Source organism: Taudactylus pleione, unplaced genomic scaffold, assembly GCF_031769625.1.
Source record: "Taudactylus pleione unplaced genomic scaffold, aTauple2 ptg000006l, whole genome shotgun sequence".
Classification (NCBI taxonomy): Eukaryota; Metazoa; Chordata; class Amphibia; order Anura; family Myobatrachidae; genus Taudactylus; species Taudactylus pleione.
The window spans coordinates 26,333,641-26,355,639 of record NW_028284409.1 but is presented as its reverse complement, the minus strand read 5'-3'; the positions used below and the strand labels follow the sequence as shown (position 1 = coordinate 26,355,639).

At 42.2% G+C, this 21,999-nt stretch overlaps 1 protein-coding gene across 1 annotated transcript in view; it reads left to right on the top strand.

The window, feature by feature from the left end:
• The window catches only part of ZC3H12D (zinc finger CCCH-type containing 12D), a 43,975-nt gene extending 22,228 nt beyond the window's left edge, over positions 1–21,747 (top strand). Inside the window, exons 4-5 of the mRNA XM_088457630.1 lie at positions 373–479; positions 20,469–21,747. Coding sequence (XP_088313756.1) covers positions 373–479; positions 20,469–21,523 — 1,162 coding nt within the window. The 3' untranslated portion in view covers positions 21,524–21,747. The remainder of the gene's footprint in view (positions 1–372; positions 480–20,468) is intronic.
• The last annotated feature ends 252 nt before the right edge of the window (positions 21,748–21,999 follow it).

Below are 21,999 nucleotides of genomic sequence, written 5' to 3'. Positions count from 1 at the left end.
GAATCTCTGCAGTAGCAAAATATCTCCTTTGATCCTTCAATAATATTTAGTAGCCACCTTTCTTTTTACTGGCTATTAAGTCCTTTCATATTATGGGAGATGTAACCTTAGAGAGAGATAAAATGGAGTATATGTCCTTAGCAACCAATCAGCTTCTAACTCATTTATCTATAAAATGAAAGTAAGAAGTGTATTGGTTGATATGGGCAACATCTCCTTTTTACCTCTCTTGAAGATTTGATACATCTCCCCCCATGTTAGAGAATGTCTATGGGGTCACTCATACTTGTTTTTTTTTTAGATGTTTTCTTATTATCATAATGATGTTTTGTTATTATAGTAGTGACATACATCATGCATATGTTTCTGTAGATTTATGCCTCCGGATGATCCTTTAGGACGCCATGGACCTACACTTTATAATTTTCTCATGAAAAAAAATGCTTCATTTGACCTAGAAAAGAAGATTTGTCCATATGGTAAGTTTTTTTGTATTTTTTACCATTTATTTATTCTTTTAGGACTGCATGGACCTCTTTTTTCTCTCTTTATAAGAACACCAAAATCATAGAAGAGACCAAAGTTGTAGCGTTATAGTCGGCACCCAAGCAGTAGTGGTATTTCATTGTGAATAATGAAAGACTTCTGATTGGCTGTCTGTCTACAAAGTAGCAGGGCTTGCCAAATTTCAAATTTCAAAACTCTAGGCATTGTAAAGTTCTAGCAAATTGTCTGCTCTTTTTGTTTGGGCTTTGGTTTCTTCTTTCTTAAACTATTGGATTGTATTGGATCAAGAAAAGAAGTAGCAGGAAGACAGGCTGATGTACCCGGTTTCACCCAGGTAGACCTTAAATATTTACTGTTTCCATTTCCATCTCGCCACTTCAATAACACATTAATCCTTCACCTTTATAGTAATGCACCACTGCTATAGTAAGACATTACTTTCCCCCACCTGTGTACTAACACATTTCACTCCCTCACCTCTGTAGTAACACCTTTCCCTCCCTCAACCATATTGTAACACATTCAACATTCCCCTTCCTCAACTGTGTAGAAATATAATCCCTCCCTCACACCTGTAATAACACATTACCCTCACTCACCCCTGTGGTAACTTATTCCCCGCCCTCACCCCTGTTGTAACACATTACTCTACCTTGCCCCTGTTGTAACACATTCCCTTCCTTCACCCCGGAGTAACACATTTCACATTCCCCTCTCTCACCTCTGTAGTAACACATTTTCCTCTCTCACCTCTGTAGTAGCACATTCCATTCCCTTACTATTTAAATAGGGGAGCCACACCAACTGCCAGTGATGTTTGGCAGCACTTGGGATGACAGTTGGTGTTTGAATATGAACTGAATTTTGAAAAATGCCTTCTTAGTGGGTACCTACGTCATGGAAGGAATATACTCCCCAATTATCATGTTTCTAGATCCAGTGGTTTGGGCTGGGCGTTGATGAGTCAGTGAGTGAGTCAGTCTGGACATCTGATTTTATATACAGTATATAGATTAATACAGGGGCACAGAAAATTATTCAAATAAGGGGATACAAATATTAATAATAAAAATAAAGGAGCACATAAACAAATTATAATTAAAGGGGTGAATAATTTAAATATTTGAGCGGACACAGAAAATAATTAAGAAGACATAACATTTTAATAATTAAAGGGACATAGAAGATAAGCTTAATAATAAAAGGAAATGATCATTTCATTACATAATGGAGAACATACTAGTTTTAATAAATTATAGGAGACCCTACATGTCCCTCCCTTTGTCCCCTCCATGTCTCTCCCTTTGCATTCTCGATGTCTCTCCATTTTCCCCCTCAATGTCTCTCGCTTTGCATCCTCGATGTATCTCCATTTGCCCCCTCAATGTCTCTCCCTTTGCATCCTCGATGTATCTCCATTTGCCCCCTCAATGTCTCCCCTTTCTTAACCTTAGTTGTGATCATCAGCGCTGTTCTGCATCATCTCTCCTCAGATCAAATCCGACACTTTCTGTCTGATCTCCCACAACACACTGCATTGTTGGGCCCCATTAAGCAACATGCTTTACAGTGACCGCTCTTTCAACGCTTATTCCAAAACCCCTTGCCGCTCCGTTCTACTCCACGCCGCCAACCCCTCTCCCACTCGTGCAATAAAATAAATTAAAAAGTATGCTACACAAAAAAAATACGCTGGCCGGCCTCTTTAGGCCACTGGCGGCCGTGGCACAGTTTGGGAACTACTTGTCTGAACTATGTTAACATAACAGTAGCTATTACTGTCATGGTCCTGCGGGCCGACCCTCAAGATACACCAATCTGAATTGCTGCCTGTGACTTTTACCGGTTACCTCAGCACATGTGGTACACGAAACCTGGTAACTGCCACCAGCAGAAGAAGAATATACTGTAATGCTGAAGCATAAGGTGGGCTTCTGCTCTCACCTGCATCCACAATTATCAATACTTAGAAAAATAGGTAACATGTGCCATATGAGGCCTTGGGTCATAAAAACACTAGAATGAATGTTTAATTCAAGAATATCTTCAAAGCTTATCTAGAAAAAGTTACAAAGATTATAATAATGTTAAAGAGAATAACACTGTTACTTACAATTTCCAGAAAATAAAATAACAAATTGGATAAACAAACCATTCACATCATGTTGGATTAAATGGTTCTTGGATGAGGCCTTCCCAATAATGAATTAGGGATCATCTGTATCCTTTGATAGCCTCATGCAGAATGAACAATGGGCCAGGGTTGAGTCACATATTTATGCCTGCCTTTCCAGTCAGTAAGGCAGTGTGGGTGTACATACAGCTACTGTATGGGGGCAGTATGTGTGTGTGTGGCTATAGGGCAGTGTGTGTGTGGCTAAGTGGGGAGTGTGTGTGACTATGGAGGCCATGTGTGTGCGGCTATGGGGCAGTGTGTGTGTGTGTGTGTGAAGCCTTGGGTGCAGTGTGTGTGTGGCTATGGGGGCAGTGTGTGTGTGAGGCTATGGGGGCTGTGTGTGTGTGTGTGTGAGGCTATGGGGACAGTATGTGTGTGTGAGGCTATGGGGGCAATGTGTGTGTCAGGCTATTGGGGGCCATGTGTGTGTGTGTGGCAATGGGGTAGTGTGTGTGCGTGAGGCTATAGGAGCAGTGTGTGTGTGTGCAGCTATGGGGCAGTGTGTGTGTATGTGAGGCTATGGGGGCAGTGTGTGTGTGTGCGGCTATGTGGACAGTATGTGTGTGAGGCTATGGGGGCAGTATGTGTGTGAGGCTATGGGGGCAGTATGTGTGTGTGCGGCTATGGGGCAGTGTGTGTGTATGTGAGGCTATGGGGGCAGTGTGTGTGTGTGCGGCTATGGGGCAGGGTGTGTGTGAGGCTATGTGGACAGTATGTGTGTGAGGCTATGGGGGCAGTGTGTGTGTGAGGCTATGGGGGCAGTATGTGTGTGTGCGGCTATGGGGCAGTGTGTGTGTGAGTCTATGGCAGCAGCATGTGTGTGTGAGTCTATGGGGGCAGTATGTGTGTGAGACTATGGAGGCAGTGTGTGTGTGGCTATGGGGGTTGTGTGTGTGTGTGGCTATGGGGGCCGTGTGTGTGTGCGGCTATGAGGGCCGTGTGTGTGTGTGTGTGGCTATGGGGGTCATGTGTGTGTGTGTGTGGCGCTATGGGGGCTGTGTGTGAGGCTATGGGGGCCTTGTGTGTGCAGCTATGGAGGCCATGTGTGTATATGGCTATGGGGCAGTCAGTGTGTGTGAGGCTATGGGAGCAGTGTGTGTGTGTGTGTGGCTATGGGGAAGTCAGTGTGTGAGGCTATGGGAGCAGTGTGTGTGTGAGGCTATGGGAGCAGTGTGTGTGTGAGGCTATGGGGGCAGTGTATATGTGTAAAATTGTATGCAATTGAGGAAGTGTAGCCTGAAACTGATATCTTCCTTAGGGCCCCATGAGGTTTAAATCCGCCTCTGCTACATATCCACGGTACTACTAGTACTGGCAGTAGTGGACTCCAGTTAAATTTTTTCACCTTGCAAGCATTGGCTCATAATACTTGACTTTTAATTCACTGGATACTTTTTATTCCCAATGTAGCCATTAGGAGGTACACTGTTGCCATTTGAGATACATATTACTATTTCCAGCTGGTTTCTGTACCATTGTATTCATTCAAAGCTATTCCTAGCTATACGCTTATACGTCAATGCTATATAAAAATTTTAATATATGATGATAATATAAATGTGACTGCATTTTATCCTTATGATCTAACTATTGTATTGTAATTTTTTTAGATTATGCATTAAATACTGTTATCACTTTATCATAGCGTTTGAGTTGTATGTGTTTGCAGAGTTTCACCTTTTTCTTATTGGACATTTAGTTTTTGGAGAGTTGTTGCAGTACTCTCAGGTGAGGACCAGTAGCCTTCACAGCTTGTACTAACTTAGTGCTTCCTTGGCGCCGGGTATTCTTTGTTGTAGTTTTAATATTATGGCTGATGGGTATATATAGAACTGCATACATTTCTGTACAATGGTTCATTTGCTGCTCATCCTTCTGTTTTAAGTTGTAACAACTGTTATTTAACTATTATTTAAAATATTTACATTGTTCTTAATAGTTTACATTATAAGGGGCTGTGCTGCTTGGACTGTGACATCTCTAAAGGGCTGTGCTGCTGGGGCTGTGTCCATCTCTAAGGGCTGTATTGCTGGGGCTGTGTCCATCTCTAAGGGGCTGTGCTGTCACTATGTACATCTAATTGGCAAGCTGTGTCCAGTCCCGTTAGTTTAATTCATTTTCATTGTAGTGGTGCTGCACTGACTCTGCAAGCCCCGCCCACTGCGTTCACAGTGTGACTCGATATTTGTCAAGCAAAAAAAAACTTTGAAATAGTAAAAATAATAAAAAAAAATTTAAAAAGTAAAAAAATAAATGAATAAAAATTGTTGTTTGTACTGTTCTGTGCACTGCACCCCAATACGCCATATTACCCCAGAGCATGTGCTTAAAAGTGGTCTGACTCTACACAGTGTGACCCAGGCTGCCAATTTCAAAAAAATTAAATTGTTGTATTTGTACTGTGCACTGCATCCCAGTATGCTGTATTACCCCAGAGCATGTGCGTAAAAGTGGTCTGACTCCACGCAGTGTGAGCCAAGCTGCCAGCTTTGAAAAATAAAAATTGTTGTATTTGTACTGTGCACTGCACCCCAGTATGCTGTATTACCTCAGAGAGTGTGCATAAAAGTGGTCTGATTCTATGCAGTGTGAGCCAAGCTGCCAGCTTTAAAAATTTTAAATTGTTGTATTTGTACTGTGCACTGCACCTCATAGCATGTGCATAAAAGTGGTCAGACCATATGCAGTGATCTGCAAATTTAAAAATGGATAACGATCAGTTTAGAGAAGAGCAAGCAAATACTAGCTCTCAAGCTGCTGCCACCAGTCATGATGACAATACTAGTCCTTCAACACCATCTACTAAAGCCGAAGCTTTCTGAGTGGTGATTCTGTAACTTTCAGTGAGGCATCTTTTTCTGCCTCTCATGACGATGCAAGACCTTTTCACTCAGAGTCTAGAAGAGGTGTAAAAAAATTAAAATCACTAAGGCAGTAGAACAAACTATGTGTTCAGAAACAGAAATGTCACAAATCCCTGAGGAGAGTTTAAGTGTGTCCACGAGTGCTATGGGTGAGCCTGACCTTTCTGATACTGTTGTACTTGCAGAGATGCTGCTTCCACCATTTCTGCTCCCTCTGCAAATGTGGAGATGAGCAACAGAAATATAGCTGATGACACAGAAATTGAGGATGCCACCGAGGAAGCGCCAGATGATGAGAGCACAGATGGTGTAATGGTTAGCGTTACTGCCTCACAGCAATGAGGTCATGGGTTCAATTCCCACCATGGCCCTAACTATGTGGAGTTTGTATATTCTCCCTGTGCTTGCATAAGTGTCCTCTGGGTACTCCGGTTTCCTCCCACACTCCAAAAATATACTGGTAGGTTAATTGGTTCCCCATAAAAATTAACCTGTGTGTGTGCACATGTGGCAGGGAATATAGACTGTAAGCTCCACAGGGGCAGGGACTGATGTGAATGGCCAAATATTCTCTCTGTAATGCGCTGTGGAATATGTGTGCACTATATAAATAACTGGTGATAAATAAATTAGGGGGATATTTGTATAGCCGGTGCCAATAAGGCTGATGAGGATGTTGTTAGTGTAAGTCAGGCCCCAGTGGTAGCAGCTCATCGATATGATAAGAAGGCCATTGTCATGCCTGGGCAAAGGACCAACAAATCCATCTCTTATGTGTGGAATTATTTTTTACCCAAATCCTGACATTATTTGTCAAGCCATCTGTAGCCCTTGTGAAACTACCACAGTAAGCAGAGGTATGGATGTTAAGCATCTAGGAACCTCCACCCTGTTACGTCATTTGCAGCAAGCTCATGACAAGTTTTTGATAACATCAGAAACTGGTGCTAAAAAAATAACAACAAGCAGTCCAGCATCAGCTAGCTCCCTTCTCTCAACTAGATCCCAGCATCTGCAATCTCTGCCGCCAACACCTTCATTCTCAATATCCACAGCAATTAGAGGTAGTCCTGCATCCAATTTGTTAAGGTTAGGTGACTCCTCCCCTATCCAGTATTCCTCAGAAGAATCCTTGAGCGCTAGGCTTGCTGCTGCTGGGGGTGGATCTTCATCCCAGAAGTAGTTCACTTCACAAAACAATTGACTTATAAATAATCCTTTAAAAGAGCAACCAAGTATGACAACTCTCACCCTGTCACACAGTGGATCACTGACCCCATGATGGCTATGCTAGTGTTAGACCTGCATCAAATATCCACCATTAATGCAGTGGGTTTTACACAGTTAATGGAGGTCCTGTGTCCTCGGTACCAAATTCCATCTTGGTTCCATCTTACCTGAAAAGCCATTCCTTGGCTGTACCAGGATGTTAAAAAAAACTAATTATTGGCATACAAAATTCCATTGTACCCAGATATGTGACAGCCCACTGGGTGGGTGAATCACCTTCAGCAGCAGCAAAATTAGTAACTAACAAACAACGCCAGCTTCACTAAGAGGCATACCACTGACAACCTCTTAGAAAAATTAAGGGATGTCATAGAAACATGTCTTATCCCACTTGAATTCTCCTCAGGATTTGTGATTTCTGATAACAGCACAAATATTGTGAAAGCATTAAGGCTGTTAGAATTCCAATATCCCCTGCTTTGATCACATGATCAACTTGGTGGTACAGGGTATTTTAAAAAATTACAGGGGCATGCAGGAGATGCAGTTGGTGGCCCGAAACACATTGGGACATTTTTGCCATTTGCCACAGCATGCAGGAGATTGCAGCAGCTGCAAGAACACTTGAATTTGCCCTGCCACCAACTGAAGGAAGAGGTGGTAACCAGGTGGAACTCCACTTATATGCTTTAGTGGATGGATGAAAGGCAAAAATCATCCACAGCTATACAACAAGCCATGAGATTGGGAGAGAAGAGGTAGTGTTCCTTAGTCTAGCGCAGTGGAGAATGCTTTCCATCTTGTGTAAGGTGCTCAAACCTTTTGAAGTAGCCACCTGTGAAGTGAGTTCAGACACTGATAGCTTGAGTCAGGTGATTCCCCTAATTAAGCTTTTGGAAAATCAGCTCAAGAAATTGAAGGAGGAGATCAAACAAAGCGATTCCATTAAATATTTTGGACTTGTAGATCAAGTCCTTTGTTGGCTTCACCAGGATCCAAGGGTTGCCAATATCTTGAAATCAGATAACTACATTTTGGCAACCGTGCTTGATCCTCGGTTTAAGTCATACGTTGTGTCTTTCTTTCCAACTGACCGAGATCTTAAGAGATGCAAAGAATTCTGGGTGAGCAAGTTGGCAACTCAAGTGGTACACGGCACAACCACAGCTCCTCTTTCAGTTTCTCCGGCAGCTGCCATGAAAAAAACTCAGCTTTCCCAAAAGACCCAGTAGTGATGCAATTTGTGACATCTGGTACCTCGACTCCATATGATAGGGTCACATCTAAAGAATGGTGGAGGATTATTTTTATGACAAGAATGGTGGAGGATTATTTTCATGACATAGGCATGTCACTGAGGGCCTCATTCAGAGGCGGTCATAGGATGCAAGCGGTCGCTCAGAAACAGGGTGGCCGCTTGCATCCTGAACGGCCGCCTCCATGTCGGTCGTTAGGCTGTTAACACCCACAGCTCTAACGACCGTTAAGGGAGATGGTCGCGATGGTCAAGACCATCGCGACCATCGGGGCTTATGAAGAGACCCTAGGGTAGGGTCTCGTCAACCTTAAGCCCCAGGGAGCTTCCTGCTCTGTTTGAGCAGGAAGCTCCCCACTGACATCACTGATGATGTCAGTGGGGACGCCCACAAAACAGCAAGCGTTCCGAAAGGAACACCTCCGTTTGGCTGGGCATGCCCCCTGCCCGCCCAGCAAACAGAGTGAGCTGTCAATCAACATCGACAGCTTGCTCCGTCTGCTTCGAGCCCACTAACGACGGGTGATCCGCCGTTAGCGGGGGCTCGTGCATGCGCACGATGGAGCAGTCTCCGTCGTGTCCATGCCCTGTGGACCAACATCGAGTTGGTTGCGAGCGCTCAGAGCTCGCGACCGACTCTGAATAAGGTCCTGATTCCCTTGGATTACTGGAAAGACAAAAAGGCAATTTGGAGGCCATTGTACAGACTGGCTTTGCATTACCTAAGATGCCCACCCTCCAATGTGTACTCAGAAAGAGGTTTCAGCACAGCCGGAAACCTTATCAGCAATCTGTGTAGGAGGCTACTTCCTCAAAATGTGGAAAAGATTATGTTCATCAGAATGAACTGAAAATTCCACAAGGAAGACTTTACTGCCAATTATGTAAAAAAAATACAGCGGTATCTGTAATGGTAGATTCCAGCGGGGATTAATATTGTGTGAGGATGAAGTACACACTGATGAGGGTGAGGATGACAATGGCAATGACGATGAAATCTTGCCACAGTAATACTGTTAGCTTAGCTGCCTTAAGCCCATTGGTAGCTTGTTTTGTGGGGGCTCAAGCAAACCAAGCACTTAAGCCACTAAAGTGGCCCCTGTCACTGAAGTACTTGGTTTGTTAAACTGTGAATGTCCTTTTTAATATCCAACATAAGGGTGGGTTGGAGGACCCAAAGACAATTACAACTTGCACCACTTTTCTTTTCTGCTGTGTGGCAATGTTTCAAAGATGTGCTATAAACTGCTGTGTCTTGTGCCACTGCTCTGTTGCTTAGTAACCAGCCAGCTTGCTGCAGCTTTTGTCCAATATTGGTGGAAAAAATATTGTGAGCCGTGAGGTGACAAAATTGACTGGAAATGACTGGAAATTAACATCATTGAGGTTAATACTCTAGGGAAAAAAAGGCCCAAATTATGTGATTTCAGCTTTTTTTGTACATTTTTGAAAAAAATGCAAATCCAAAACCAGTCACGGCGGTTTGGCAAATCCAAATCCAAAACCGGATGATGAATCAGAGCCAAATCCAAGTCATCTTTAGTTTAAAGTAGTGGGTCTGGTATTTTGGGAGGCTGTATGGATGGGACGTGTGTTTTAAACATTGCAGGTGGTTGTTCCAGGTGAATTTTAAATTTTTTTTAAAAGTGCACTTTTATGACTCAAAAATATACCCATTTACCCTTTTTCATGTACTCCTAATTTAACTGCCACATTTATTTTGGCTTTTTATAATATTTCCAGTGTTACACAAATATGCTTATAACATTCATTTAACACAATTTAAGAATCACAAATTTGGTCTGGTGCAAGGTGTTCAGGCGCTCTAGGCAAACTTTTAGCCTATCACCCCATCTCGTCACCTGTGTCCCTGCTCCTCTGTATTGCCTTCCCCCATTCCCTTCATCTGTATTCCCGCTTTGCTGTGCTGCATCGCACCCATCCCCTCACCTGTATTCTTTGTGCCGCACTTTGGACTTGTTACTTTTACATAAATTATATATATATATATATATATATATATATATAGCGTTCCTGCTAGGCTGCTTTAGCGGGGTGCGGCACCCTGCCCTCCTTCTAGAGCGCCCAAGCCGTCCTTCTGGAGCGCCCAAGCGTCCTGCCCTTAATGCGCAGCGCCCCGCTAAAACAACCATCTCCTCCCGCTGGTCGCAGTGTCCCGCGGGTGGGGAAATGTGCGGTGACCCGGTCACCGTTGGTGAGTAGACACCGGGCGCATGCATCCGGCATCTATTCTTCCTTTCAGCAGCGCTTTGGGGCTGCCTGGCGCGTCCGTAAGTGCCGGGCACGCCCCCAGGAGTGACGAAGAGGGGATGCATCTTATAGACATGCCCCCTTTTCAATGGCCACTCCCCCTTTTTGGGAGCGCACACGCGGAAGTGCCCTCTCTAGCTAGAGTGAACTATATATATATATATATATAATATTGGGGAACGCACTCAATACTTGAATAAATACATCCGGGTGCCAGGATACAAAAAAATTGTTATAACCCAGTCCATATAGGACAAAGAATCCAGCACACCTTTTCAAAGATAATCTCCACGTGTTTAATAAAATACTATCATTGGGACCCAGTGGGTTTGTGAGCATGGCTGCCCACACACTTACTCATATGGAGGCCAGAATTTTGTATGAATTATGCTGAGTATTTATATTGATAAGATGGCTTATTTTGCCCTGATGGTATTTTATTAAACACGTGGAGATTATCTTTCAAAAGGTGTGCTGGATTCTTTATCCTATATGGACTGGGTTTTATATATATATATATATATATAACCAGCAACTACCGCCACTCACTAATATATATGTTCAAAAGTGTCCAGGTGTCCTGAACCGTGCAAGGTGACAATCACCCCCATACAAATACCACAAAAAGAGGAACGGCACTCCAGGTCTTTTAGATGCAAAAAGAATTCTGTATTAAGAAGTTTTAAAGATTTTCATGTCGACGTTTCAGTGCTCGTCGGCGTACAACAATGATAATAAAGTCAATTCCTACAGCCTGTAGTAATTAGCAATGACCACCACCAATAAAAGCAAAGAAATGTGGAGCATACAAGTGCGTGAGTACTGCTGATCTGCTTGTATATATTTCACTATATTATAGTGTAGAGGACACTTGAACATCTGTTTATGGTTACTCTATGACTGCTTGTCACTTGGATAGATAGATAGATATATAGATAATAGAAGATAAATAGAATGTCATTTGTATCTACATGTTAAACATTAATACATGCCCTTAATGAGCTCCAACAAAACATTACTACAGCCACTCACACACACTCTAGTGAAACCTACATATTCAGCATCTTCAACCACTTAACATAAACATTACTTTACCTCCTGATATGCATATAGATACCCTGCACCCATCTGAACATGCAAAGGGTGTTTGCCTAGCCAAGTGGCCCTTTTATGCCCAGCTGCCACCAGTTTGCGTAAACCACCAAAAGTAAAGAGTTAGGACATGTTAAAAAGGTACTCAGAAGAGCTAGTGTAGTTGTCCTCCTTGCTGGGACACGATGGAGAAGTCCACCTAGTTGTCCACCACATACCTCCCAATTAGCTTACCCACCTTCCTAATCAATAGCTGAGTGCCATATATGATATAGGATAGGGACCGGAACAGGCAGACTACATCTCCTGTGATGGGGACAATATGGTGTGAGGCACCATCTCCCCTTTAACATTAAAAAATTAAATTGCCATGATCGAAATCCAGTTCGCAAATCAAGTGAAGTAACGTATTACAATCCAAATTAAAGTAAGTTTTTAATATCCAAATATAAATATAAATCAAGTGAATTTTCTAAAAAGATAAAAAGTCAAAGTGTTAAGTCCTTAGCAGTGGCTTTGCTGCGCCCAGCGCCGTCCTGTGTTGCCGCCCCTTCCCTCCTCCACTCCCTCCCCCTGAGCTTACATATGTGCTATAGCGCCGGGAGGGAGGGTGGGAGTTTCCTGCGCCCTCTGGAAACAGTTGCGCTCCGGGCGACGGACCGGCTTGCCCGTGCTTGGAGCCGCTACTGGCCACACCAACTGTCACCCCAACTACATATAGGGGAGCCACACCAACTGTCACCCTACTGGCAGTTGGTGTGGCTCCCCTATTTGAATATTGGACTGTGCTGCCACCACTTGTCCCAGATAATCTGTTTACAGTCCCGCTGCACTTGGGCTATGTTGCTTTATCACCAAATCACCTCGGTTGAGAGGAAACATTTTACTCATTTTCAGCCCCTTAGGAGTCGATTTTCAAAAATGTCTAAGATTTCTAGATTTAGGGGTTTGGGCTGGGCATTGATGAGTCAGTGAGTCAGGACATATGTTTTATATAGTAAGAAGGCAATGAGAACTGATAATATGTTAAGTGGTATAACTAATATCTGGATTGTAAGAAATAGTAGATGGTGAGCAGGGCCCTCTACACTTTTGTGCTTCTCTGTTCTCTACTTTCTTCTACTTCTTACTCCCCACTAGGGCACCTAACACTTGGTTGCTTTACTCTGTTGCTTATCTGGGTGTTATGGTCACGAATGTGGCAATGTATATTATCCATGTCCTGTATTGTACTGTACTGTAAGTCACTGGTCAATATATTTGTTTATGTACTTTATAAAACGCTGCGGAACACTTGTGGCGTCATATAAATAAGCTATAATAATAGTAATAATAGGAGCTTATTTGCACTCTAGAATCCTATCATCATCTACTAATAATTAGGGATGTGCGCCGACCCCCGTGTTTTGGTTTTGGTTTTAGATCTGTATCTCCTTCAAAGTTTTGGATCTGGATTTTGTTTTGCAAACCACGCTCAAATGTTTTGGTTTTGGATCTGGATTTACAAAAAAAAAATTGATAAAAAGTTTTAAAAGCAGCTAAAATCATGTAATTTATGCAATCCAAAACCCGAAATTAGGATTTAAAATCCGAATTTCGAACCGCAAAAAGATCAGAACCGTGACCCGGATTTACCCGGATCTCCTCAGGAGATTAGAACCGCGACTCGGATTTACCCGGATTCACGAAATTCGAGTGGATTCGGATTTCTGGAGAACTGAAACGCACATCTCTACTAATAATTACAATCCAGATTTTACAGAAGTTTTACCACTTAGGGCCGGATTCAATTAAAGGCAAAAGTGCCATTTGGAGATAAGTTTCCGTGGATTCGGACTTTCCGCCTGTTTTCAAAGTATCTCCATATTCAATTCCCTGACGATTTCGCCTAAGCGGAAACTCAATGCAATGTAATAGGCGGAAAACTATCTCCTATGAATAGCAGGTGAAAAAAAGTGCAAAATCGTTAATTTAGGGTGCAAACGTGGGGAAACGACTCAGAATCCTCGGGACAGCCCCCCAAAGAACAAATCATCAAAAATGTTTTAAAAATTTACCTCAGAACACCCCAAAACAGTACTTTCATTTTGGGGGGTGAAAAAGTAAAAAGTGGGACGACAAGCATAAAAACTAGCAAAATAGACTTCTCTGCAAGGATGGGTCAGGTGATTTTAGGATGGCAGGTGCATGCCGCAGGTGCAGGGTTGCCTACCTTTAATATCCTCTTCCCGAGAGAAGCCCGGGTAAGAGAAGCAGCAGGGGGCCGACGGGGGCGGGGCTTGACCATTCGCGTCATTAAGCCCCGCCCCCTCGCGGTAAAATTGCCGCGATTGGGCACAATTTACATAAGGGGCGGGGCCAAATGCTGTGATTCATGCAGAATCACAGCTTAAGCCCCGCCCCCTTCACGGAGACCCGCGATTGCCGCGGGTATTCTCCTAATTCTGCCCACTTCACTAGGAAGTGGGCAGAATGTGGGAGAAATGCCTACCCTTCCGGGGGTGCGGGGGGTTACCCGAAAAATCGGGAGCCTCCCGCAAAAACCGGGAGGGTAGGCATGTATGCGGAGTTGCGTTTTTGACGTTTTTTAAAAGTTCACTTTAGAGACATAAACATATGCTAGCACCCATTTTCAAGTACCCCCAAATTTGACTGGACTACCTATTTTCACCAAAAAATACTGCTTTATGCCATTCTTCTCTTTTACAAAGATGCTAATTAGAAGCAATTTGAACTACTTAAGTACCCCAAACACTTTTATTACGGCTATTAGTACACATCTACATTCCCTATGTTAGTGCATCTTTTTTAGGGATAGAGACTGATTTCCCCAATATTGACAGTACTTTCCGCCTGTTCCTCATTTGCCGCTTTCCGTTTTCGCCTGTTTAGGAATTGACTAGGGTGAAAAGCGGGGAAGCGCACGGAAAGAGGCAGAAAGTCAGACAGACAAAACTTTTCCGACTTTTCGCCTCTAATTGAATATGGGCTTTAACATTTTATCAATTCACTTATTCCATACTTGCCTACTTTTGAAAAAGCATTTCAGGGAGATTTTGAAAGCAGCACCTATGAACGGGGCGGTAAAGTGGGCGTATCCTGCTACATCGGAGAGGCGTGTCCTAAAATTCACTTACATCCACATGTAAATGAGCCCCAAAGCAGTTAGTAAGATCTACTTATTGATGAAAACACACTGATACTTCTCAGAAAATACATGTAACCATAGGGATCATTGTGCCTTATAACCAATGCAGGGAAATTATACTACTGATCCCATTTGAATGTATATATCTCTGTTTTTCTTTTATATAAGTGTCATAATGGGGGTTAGGTGAAATGAGGGAGATTGGTAGACTCTTCAGGGAGACAGGGAGATTACTACTATTTCAGGGAGTCTCCCTGACAATGAGGGAGGGTTGGCAAGTATGACTTATTCACATATCATTTCCATATTATAATATATATTTTCATTTACTTTTTTATACCACACCAAATGTTCGATGAAATTGCTTCTCTCTGCATCCAGATTTGTTCTGCAGCTTTCAGCAATGAAAACATTGTCCACATGCATTTGACAATGACATAGTGTGCACCTTTTGGGGTAAATTTACTAAAGTGAGAGCTTTCAGAAGTGAGTTTTAAAAGTAATGTTGCCCATAGCAACCAATCAGATTCTACTTAACATTTAACTATAACCTTCTAGATTCTAGAATATAATAGCTAGAATCTGATTGGTTGCTATGGGCAACATCACTTTTAATACTCACTTCTACAAAACTCTCACTTTAGTAAATTTACCCCTTTGAGTCTAAATCAACGTTGTGTTTTGGTTTTGGCAAACCACCCTCAAGTATTTTGGTTTGGTTTCTTTAAAAATGTATAAAACAGCTAAAGTCATGTAACTTGGGCCTGAATTTTTTGTTCCTATATTATTATTAACATCAATAAATTTAATTATTTAACGCAAGATCTGTTTTTTTAGATTTGAGTTCCGAATTTGTCGAGAAGACTTGAGACGGGACTCGGTTCTACTCGGAAATCCAAAATGAATTGAGCTGGGACTCAATTCAGCTCAGAACTCCAAAGTACGGAGGTGTTCAGCTTTCAGCAAAAGCTCATCATTACTTTGAATCAGGCCCAAAGTCTCAGATTTAGGGGGGGAATTCAGTTAGCTGCGGTAAATTACCACTACTAATTGACCCCTTGGGGGTTATTCAATTGTCGCCAATAGCTGGCACTATCGGAGATTTTGTTTCACCTGCTCGGAGGCAGGCGAAAATAAATCCTCGATAAGGGCCATTTTTTCGTGGCTGCGATCGCAAAAATACATGGATCCGGGAACTTATCTCGTATCCTATGTGTTTTCGCCCCAATTCAGGATTTTTTTTGTTTGGTAATAACGAGAGGTAATTGAATTACCTGAACAAAAATATGGTAAAATCACGTTTTTATAATGCGAAAAATTGTTGTGTGCAATTGAATTCCCTTCATAGTATAATTTATTTTATAACTAGATAATATACAATGTGACTACAAGGTTTTAAAAGATGGGGAAATGTGAGCAGAGGAATGAGTAAGTAAATATCATCCACAAATAATTGATCCCTCAGGGTTATTCAATTGTAGCCAATAGCCGGCACTATCAGAGATTTTGTTTCACCTGCTGAGGCAGGCGAAAAAAAATCATCTCCAAGCACCTGCTCTCCTCCAAGCAGTGAACGGGACCCGGATCATCTCAAGCCGGGTTACCTGTTCACACTACACTGCAAGCCTGGTTGAACTTGTGTTCAATCCTGCTCGTTACAGGTTATTTCAACTGGGCCCTTTCACACTGCACTGTAACCTGGGTAGCTGTGCGGTCATGTGCAGTAATCCGGATTATTTGCTGACAGTGTGAAAGAGGTATAACTATATGAAATGCCTTATCTGTGTCTAAAGAGAGAAGAATGTATAGAGTTTAATGTTTATATATTTCATGAATTCTCTGTCATATATTATCCCTTTCTCGGATGCTTCTACAAGGCCTATCACTCAATTTAATCTAATGACCAAAATCTTTAAATACGCTTTGTAATATAGATTGTAAGCTTGTGAGCAGGGCCCAGTCTTACTATCTTTATTTATATGATTAAATACATTACATAGACAAGGAAGTAGAAAATGTTTTATAATAGTCTACTGTACTGTAAATCCATCTGGACCTGGAGCTATCCCCTTGTTTTATCCCTTTATTTGCATCCTGTGCCTCATCAGATGATAGTTCTTTTCCTAATACTAAACTCTGTATCTAGGCAGGGATCCAGCCAGGAATAAATGAAGATCCTTGTTTATTACAATATTTGTTGTACAGTTGTAAAATGTATAAAATTCCTTATATTTGCTGGGTCACGCACAAGAATGCTCCTTGTATCTTTTATACCGCTTTTACACCTAAATTCCGGGTCTGACCTGGAGGTTGGGGTTCCAATCCGGATCAGACCCGGAATTTAGCGGGCACCAACCCAGGATTTTCCCGAGCCGGCGCCGTTCACACCGGAGCGATGACGTCATCTCCAAGTGCCACTGAAGCCGGCCAATTGGCAGGCATGCGGCACGGTCCAGGTCACAGTGACCCGGATCGCGCCGTTTACACTGAAGGGTTTCACGGGTTATTCCCGTGTTAAACCCTGCTAGTTACCTGGGCTGGATCCAACCCTTTCCCCTTTTACACCAAGGAGCTAACCGGGTTAGCCCAGCAATAACCCGGGTTTTAGCTCTGGTGTAAAAGGGGTATAATAGAGTCTGTTCCTATACATTTTTTTTAGATCTAAAGGCATGAGCCAGTAACTTGTCTGCCTTATCTCCCTTTACATATTATTGATTTAACCATTGCAAATTCCTCTCTGAGTAGGCAGCAATTTCCACTTACCTTTGTAATAGTTTATCTTCTTTACTTTATATTTTATGACTTTTCTCCAAGTAATGGAGCTGATTGGTAAGATCAATTGATTTTCTGCTCTGTACCATTTTATATGAGCTGCTCTATATATTGCTGACTTAATGGCATCCAAAAGGACCATGGTAGTTGTATTCTACCATTGTATTAGTGCAAAATATTCTTCCATCAACCGTGTGAGTGGCTGTCTGACCCCCTTAATCTTGCAATAAAGATTAATTTAACCTTCTTGAGAAGGCAGTTTATATAAATGAAGACATTCTGCTATTGGGGAATGATCTGAATAAATAATTGGGAAAATTAGTAGTTCTAGAACTTCCCAATAGATTCAGAAAATATATATCCTTGTATAGATATTCCCAGCTATATTGTTGCCGTTGGTGTGGGGAAATGCACCATGCATAGCGCGAGACGCACGCCCTCGAGCAAATACACACACTGCGTATGCGACCACACCTGCGTGGGGAATCGCATGGCGCGATGCATGCGCACGTTTGTGAAGCGATCAGCCACAGTGTACCTGGCCGCATCTTTAAATACATTAGATACTTCAAAATACATCTGTATTAAACTGTGTAATCTTTCTGGCATGGCCATGAGAAAGGTATATACTTAACACAGACATTAGTGTTGGACAGCCTCCATGTATTAGTGTACGGAACTCTGCTGCAGATTTTTTTTATTTTTTTTTGTTTAATTCTTACTTGGGGGGGGGGGGGAGTTATCAAAGCTTGGAGAGAGAAAGAAGTGGAGAGGGATAAGTACCAACCAATCAGCTCCTTACTACCATTTTACAAGCTGCTTTTGCAAAATGACAGGTATGAGCTGATTGGTTGGTACTTTATCTCACTCCACTTTATCTCTCTCCAAGCTTTGATAACTCTCCCCCTTTGAGAGAGGAAGAGAATCCTGATTTTCTATGATAGTAACCATACACAGGTGAGTCTCCTAATCGCGGGAGGCATAGCCACGCCCCCTTAGGGAAAAAATAATAAAAATAATATTTTTGCAGCGCAGCGAATCGTCGCTGCATGCTGGGGAGGGGGGTGCTGTGAGCCCCCTGAGTCTGGCGCATAGCCAGTGGGGGCGCGATTAGTGTGATCGCTACCCCCACAGGCATAGGAGACTGCTGTGGCTACTACAGCCGCGAGCAGTCTCTCAATGCAGCCCAGCACACAGCAGTGTGCTGGGCTGCTGTAATGAAAGAACGAGGGGGGGCAGTGCCAGTCCTGGGCCTCCGACGGGCCCCTACTGGAAGCCCTGGCCCATGTAATTAGTACCCGCTCCCCCCTCCTCTTGGTGTCCTTGAGCATACAATAAAACATGGTTTGAGTTGAAGGAATGCTGACACTTTCGGTTCTCCAAGTGCCTTCATGCTCTGGCAATCATTTTTGTCAGCCGGACGTTTTGGGACCCGAGGTGCACCATGGACAAAATTTACTTTGTTATTAACCATTTATAAACTCCACACCTACTGTCCAATGGGTGTGAAGAATAGCCCTAGTGCTATTAGGGTTGGGTGAACTTAGTAGTGGGAACACTACAGGAACCTAAGGCTGGTGGAATGATGGTGGGGGTACCCCAATACTGTGGGTCTCCCCTCCATGGTAATGCCTAGTGCTGGTTAGTGGGAAATTGTGTGTGTGTGTGGTGTGGGGGGGGGATTCCACACTTTTTGGCTTAAAAGCCTAAAGCTGGTCATCAATATGTTTTGGATGGGGGCACTTCATTTTTAAAAACATTTTGCATATTTACACATTTTTAAAATATAAAGTGCCTGCTTTTAAAGCATGCTGGGATTATGGCGGGATTGGGGTTTAGAAACCAACAGATTGACATTTTTTTTAGAATGTGAAAACAAACTTTAGTAAATGCTGTGTTTGATGCTTAAATCTATGGATGAAACAGTGTATGGCTGGCTAGAAAAATATGGTCACTCCTCTTTTTCTGTCTGGTATCACAATGTATTAAGACAGCAGTGAAACTCATAGACTGAGGTTTGGAACTGGACAGTTTGAATGACCGTTCCAGTTTTTCCTTTGTGCTTGCTGAGGGATTTGTCTATCAGTCCCTGTTGAGACACTTATTTATCGAAACATGACAATGACCATAACATCAGTTGACATCTAGTAATTTGGTCTTTTGTTTTCTTCCCCATATACATTTACTATATTAAACTAAAAATTCCAATATGAATTTATTGTATCATGCAAAATTAAAAAATTAGGCAATTGAAAATCAGCAAGAATATTTACTTTATTTAAATTTGAGTAGACTATCTTGGTGAACAAATGTTTTTCATTAAATGTTGTTAAATTTGTTAATCTGTGTTCATGTTATCCACCATTTTGACAATATCAACTTCATATACAGACCCTTACAACTTCTAGCATATTTTATGCTTGTCTGAATCTTCTTGAGGTTAGATAAAGGATATGACTAAGGGGCCTACTTTTCATCACTAATGGGCCCATTACACATGTGGAAGCATTTATTAATTGTTAGAGGTCAGATGGGGCCACCTGCTATTCGGCAAACTTACCGATTTTCAGAGTCTGCCTGTGGGAACCTATTCCACCTTCAAATAGTGTTGGTTCCCGGAGCCCCACACATTCCTATAGGAAGGAGGCCGAGGTTGCAAAGAGGGATCGATTAAGATCCCTTTACCCTCTCCATACTGCGTGCCCTCTGGCAATGCACATGGAACTCACATGTGCACTAACACTGGTGTGTAAAATTCAACTGATACTAATTACAGGGGGAATCTGCAGTGACAGGGATAGCGGGCAAGCTGCTTTTTCGGAGCAGCTGTCCCTGCAATATTGAATTACTCCCGCAATTTGGTATCTGAAACAATAATTTGCGGCAAGTCAAATATAAAATTATCAGGTCACTTAGGGGCAACTGGAAATACCCCAGGTTTTATTTTTTTATAGAATTTTGTGATTAAAATAATCTGTCAGAAGATTCTGAAAGCAAAATCAATTTCATGTAATTAAATGTGAAATTATTTGATTTAATAGATGCAAAAGGATAGCAATGATATTTCTTCTAATTTTTGTTCTCAGTTTTAATAGTTGCTTAAAATGTTAAATGGAATAAAATATCCTAAATGTTTTTTCTTCTTTATTCAAGGGAAAAAATGCACCTATGGAATAAAGTGCAAATTTAACCACCCAGAAAGGCCAAATCCACAGCAGCTGTCAGTTGCAGATGAACTGCTTGCCAAAACAAAGGCTGTCTTGATAAAATCAGAAAAAGATAATGAACTGCTGAAAAAAGGTCATGCTACGTTCAACCCATTTTATTATTATCCAAGTGGTTGCAAGTGGCCAGAACAGCTTCAGAGTGCCAAAAAATTATCTCCAAGTTTCCAAATGAGCCTGATACAATGCTTTCAACAAAAAAGGCAGCTGGATTACTGTTCTGCGGTTGAGTGGGCTGGCAGCATCCATCAGCATGGATTAGGTGAAAACACCTCACTGCAGTACAATCCTGCGCTATGTCAGGATGAGAATAGTATGATGGAACACAAATTTGCTGCTATGCATGTAACTAAAAGAGCTTATCCACCGATTAGCATGAAAAATGCCCTAGATGGAATGAGGGACTTACATCTCTCTTGTTGCTGTGATTATAATAAGAGCAATGACGTCCTCATTCCCCACGCACATAGCATGGGTTGCACACAAATAAAGCAGCATTACCTTCCAGATACTTTTATGTCAGAAACTATTCCTTATAGCAGGTTTCCATTAAAAATAATGGAATGTGGTTGCCAAAAACATCATGTTCTTCATACACAACGGATGTCTTTATATGAATGTAATGGACATACTGACAAGACGGACATTTACTCACCATGCCACAGGACAAACACAGTTTCATTTCAAACTAGTGACCAAAACTTTTGTGGGAATCAGAATTGTCCTTTTTCTCAGCCACAACTTCCAGTTATTATAACACAGCACCCAAGCAGGAGGCACCTAAATGGGATTGATTGCTGCTCTGCAGGCATGAAAGGTACCAATTGTCCTACAGAAACTCATCTGCAGAAGAGGAAAGAGATTTACACTCTGCTATGTGGCCGCTATGCTGCCGATGAGGTGCATCGTGCTATGGCCGCTCACCCGGAGACTACTAACATCATGCAATTAAGTGACCAAATTCAAATGGACAAATATTCATGATTATTTCTGGAACAGAAGAAACATTTATGTTTCAACAAAAAAAAAAGTCCATTAGCATTTATCTTACTGTATAAATAAACTATAGGCCAAAGCCATGTCTAATTTTGTAAACGAATTGCATAATCTGCTGGTTGGTTCCTGAACACTTCTAGAATCAAATAATGCAATTATAAGACAAAGATCAAAGGTCTTATGACTTATTTTAATTTTGAAATAAATTTATACTTGCCGACTCTCTCTATGCCCTCACTGGTAGAGTCCCAAAGGGGACAGGCCTTCTCTGATAGGGGGTATTGCCTAGTTCTCGTAATTGTGGCTCCCCATTGTTTAAAGTTGCAAATTGCAGCATTTTACAGTGGGGGTTGGGGCTACACATCATCGTGGCCCCGGCCCAGTGTTTAAAGGTGCAGTTTTGCATCATTCTACAGTGGGGACGGGGCTAGGATGACACAATTCGATGTGATTCGCGTCATCCA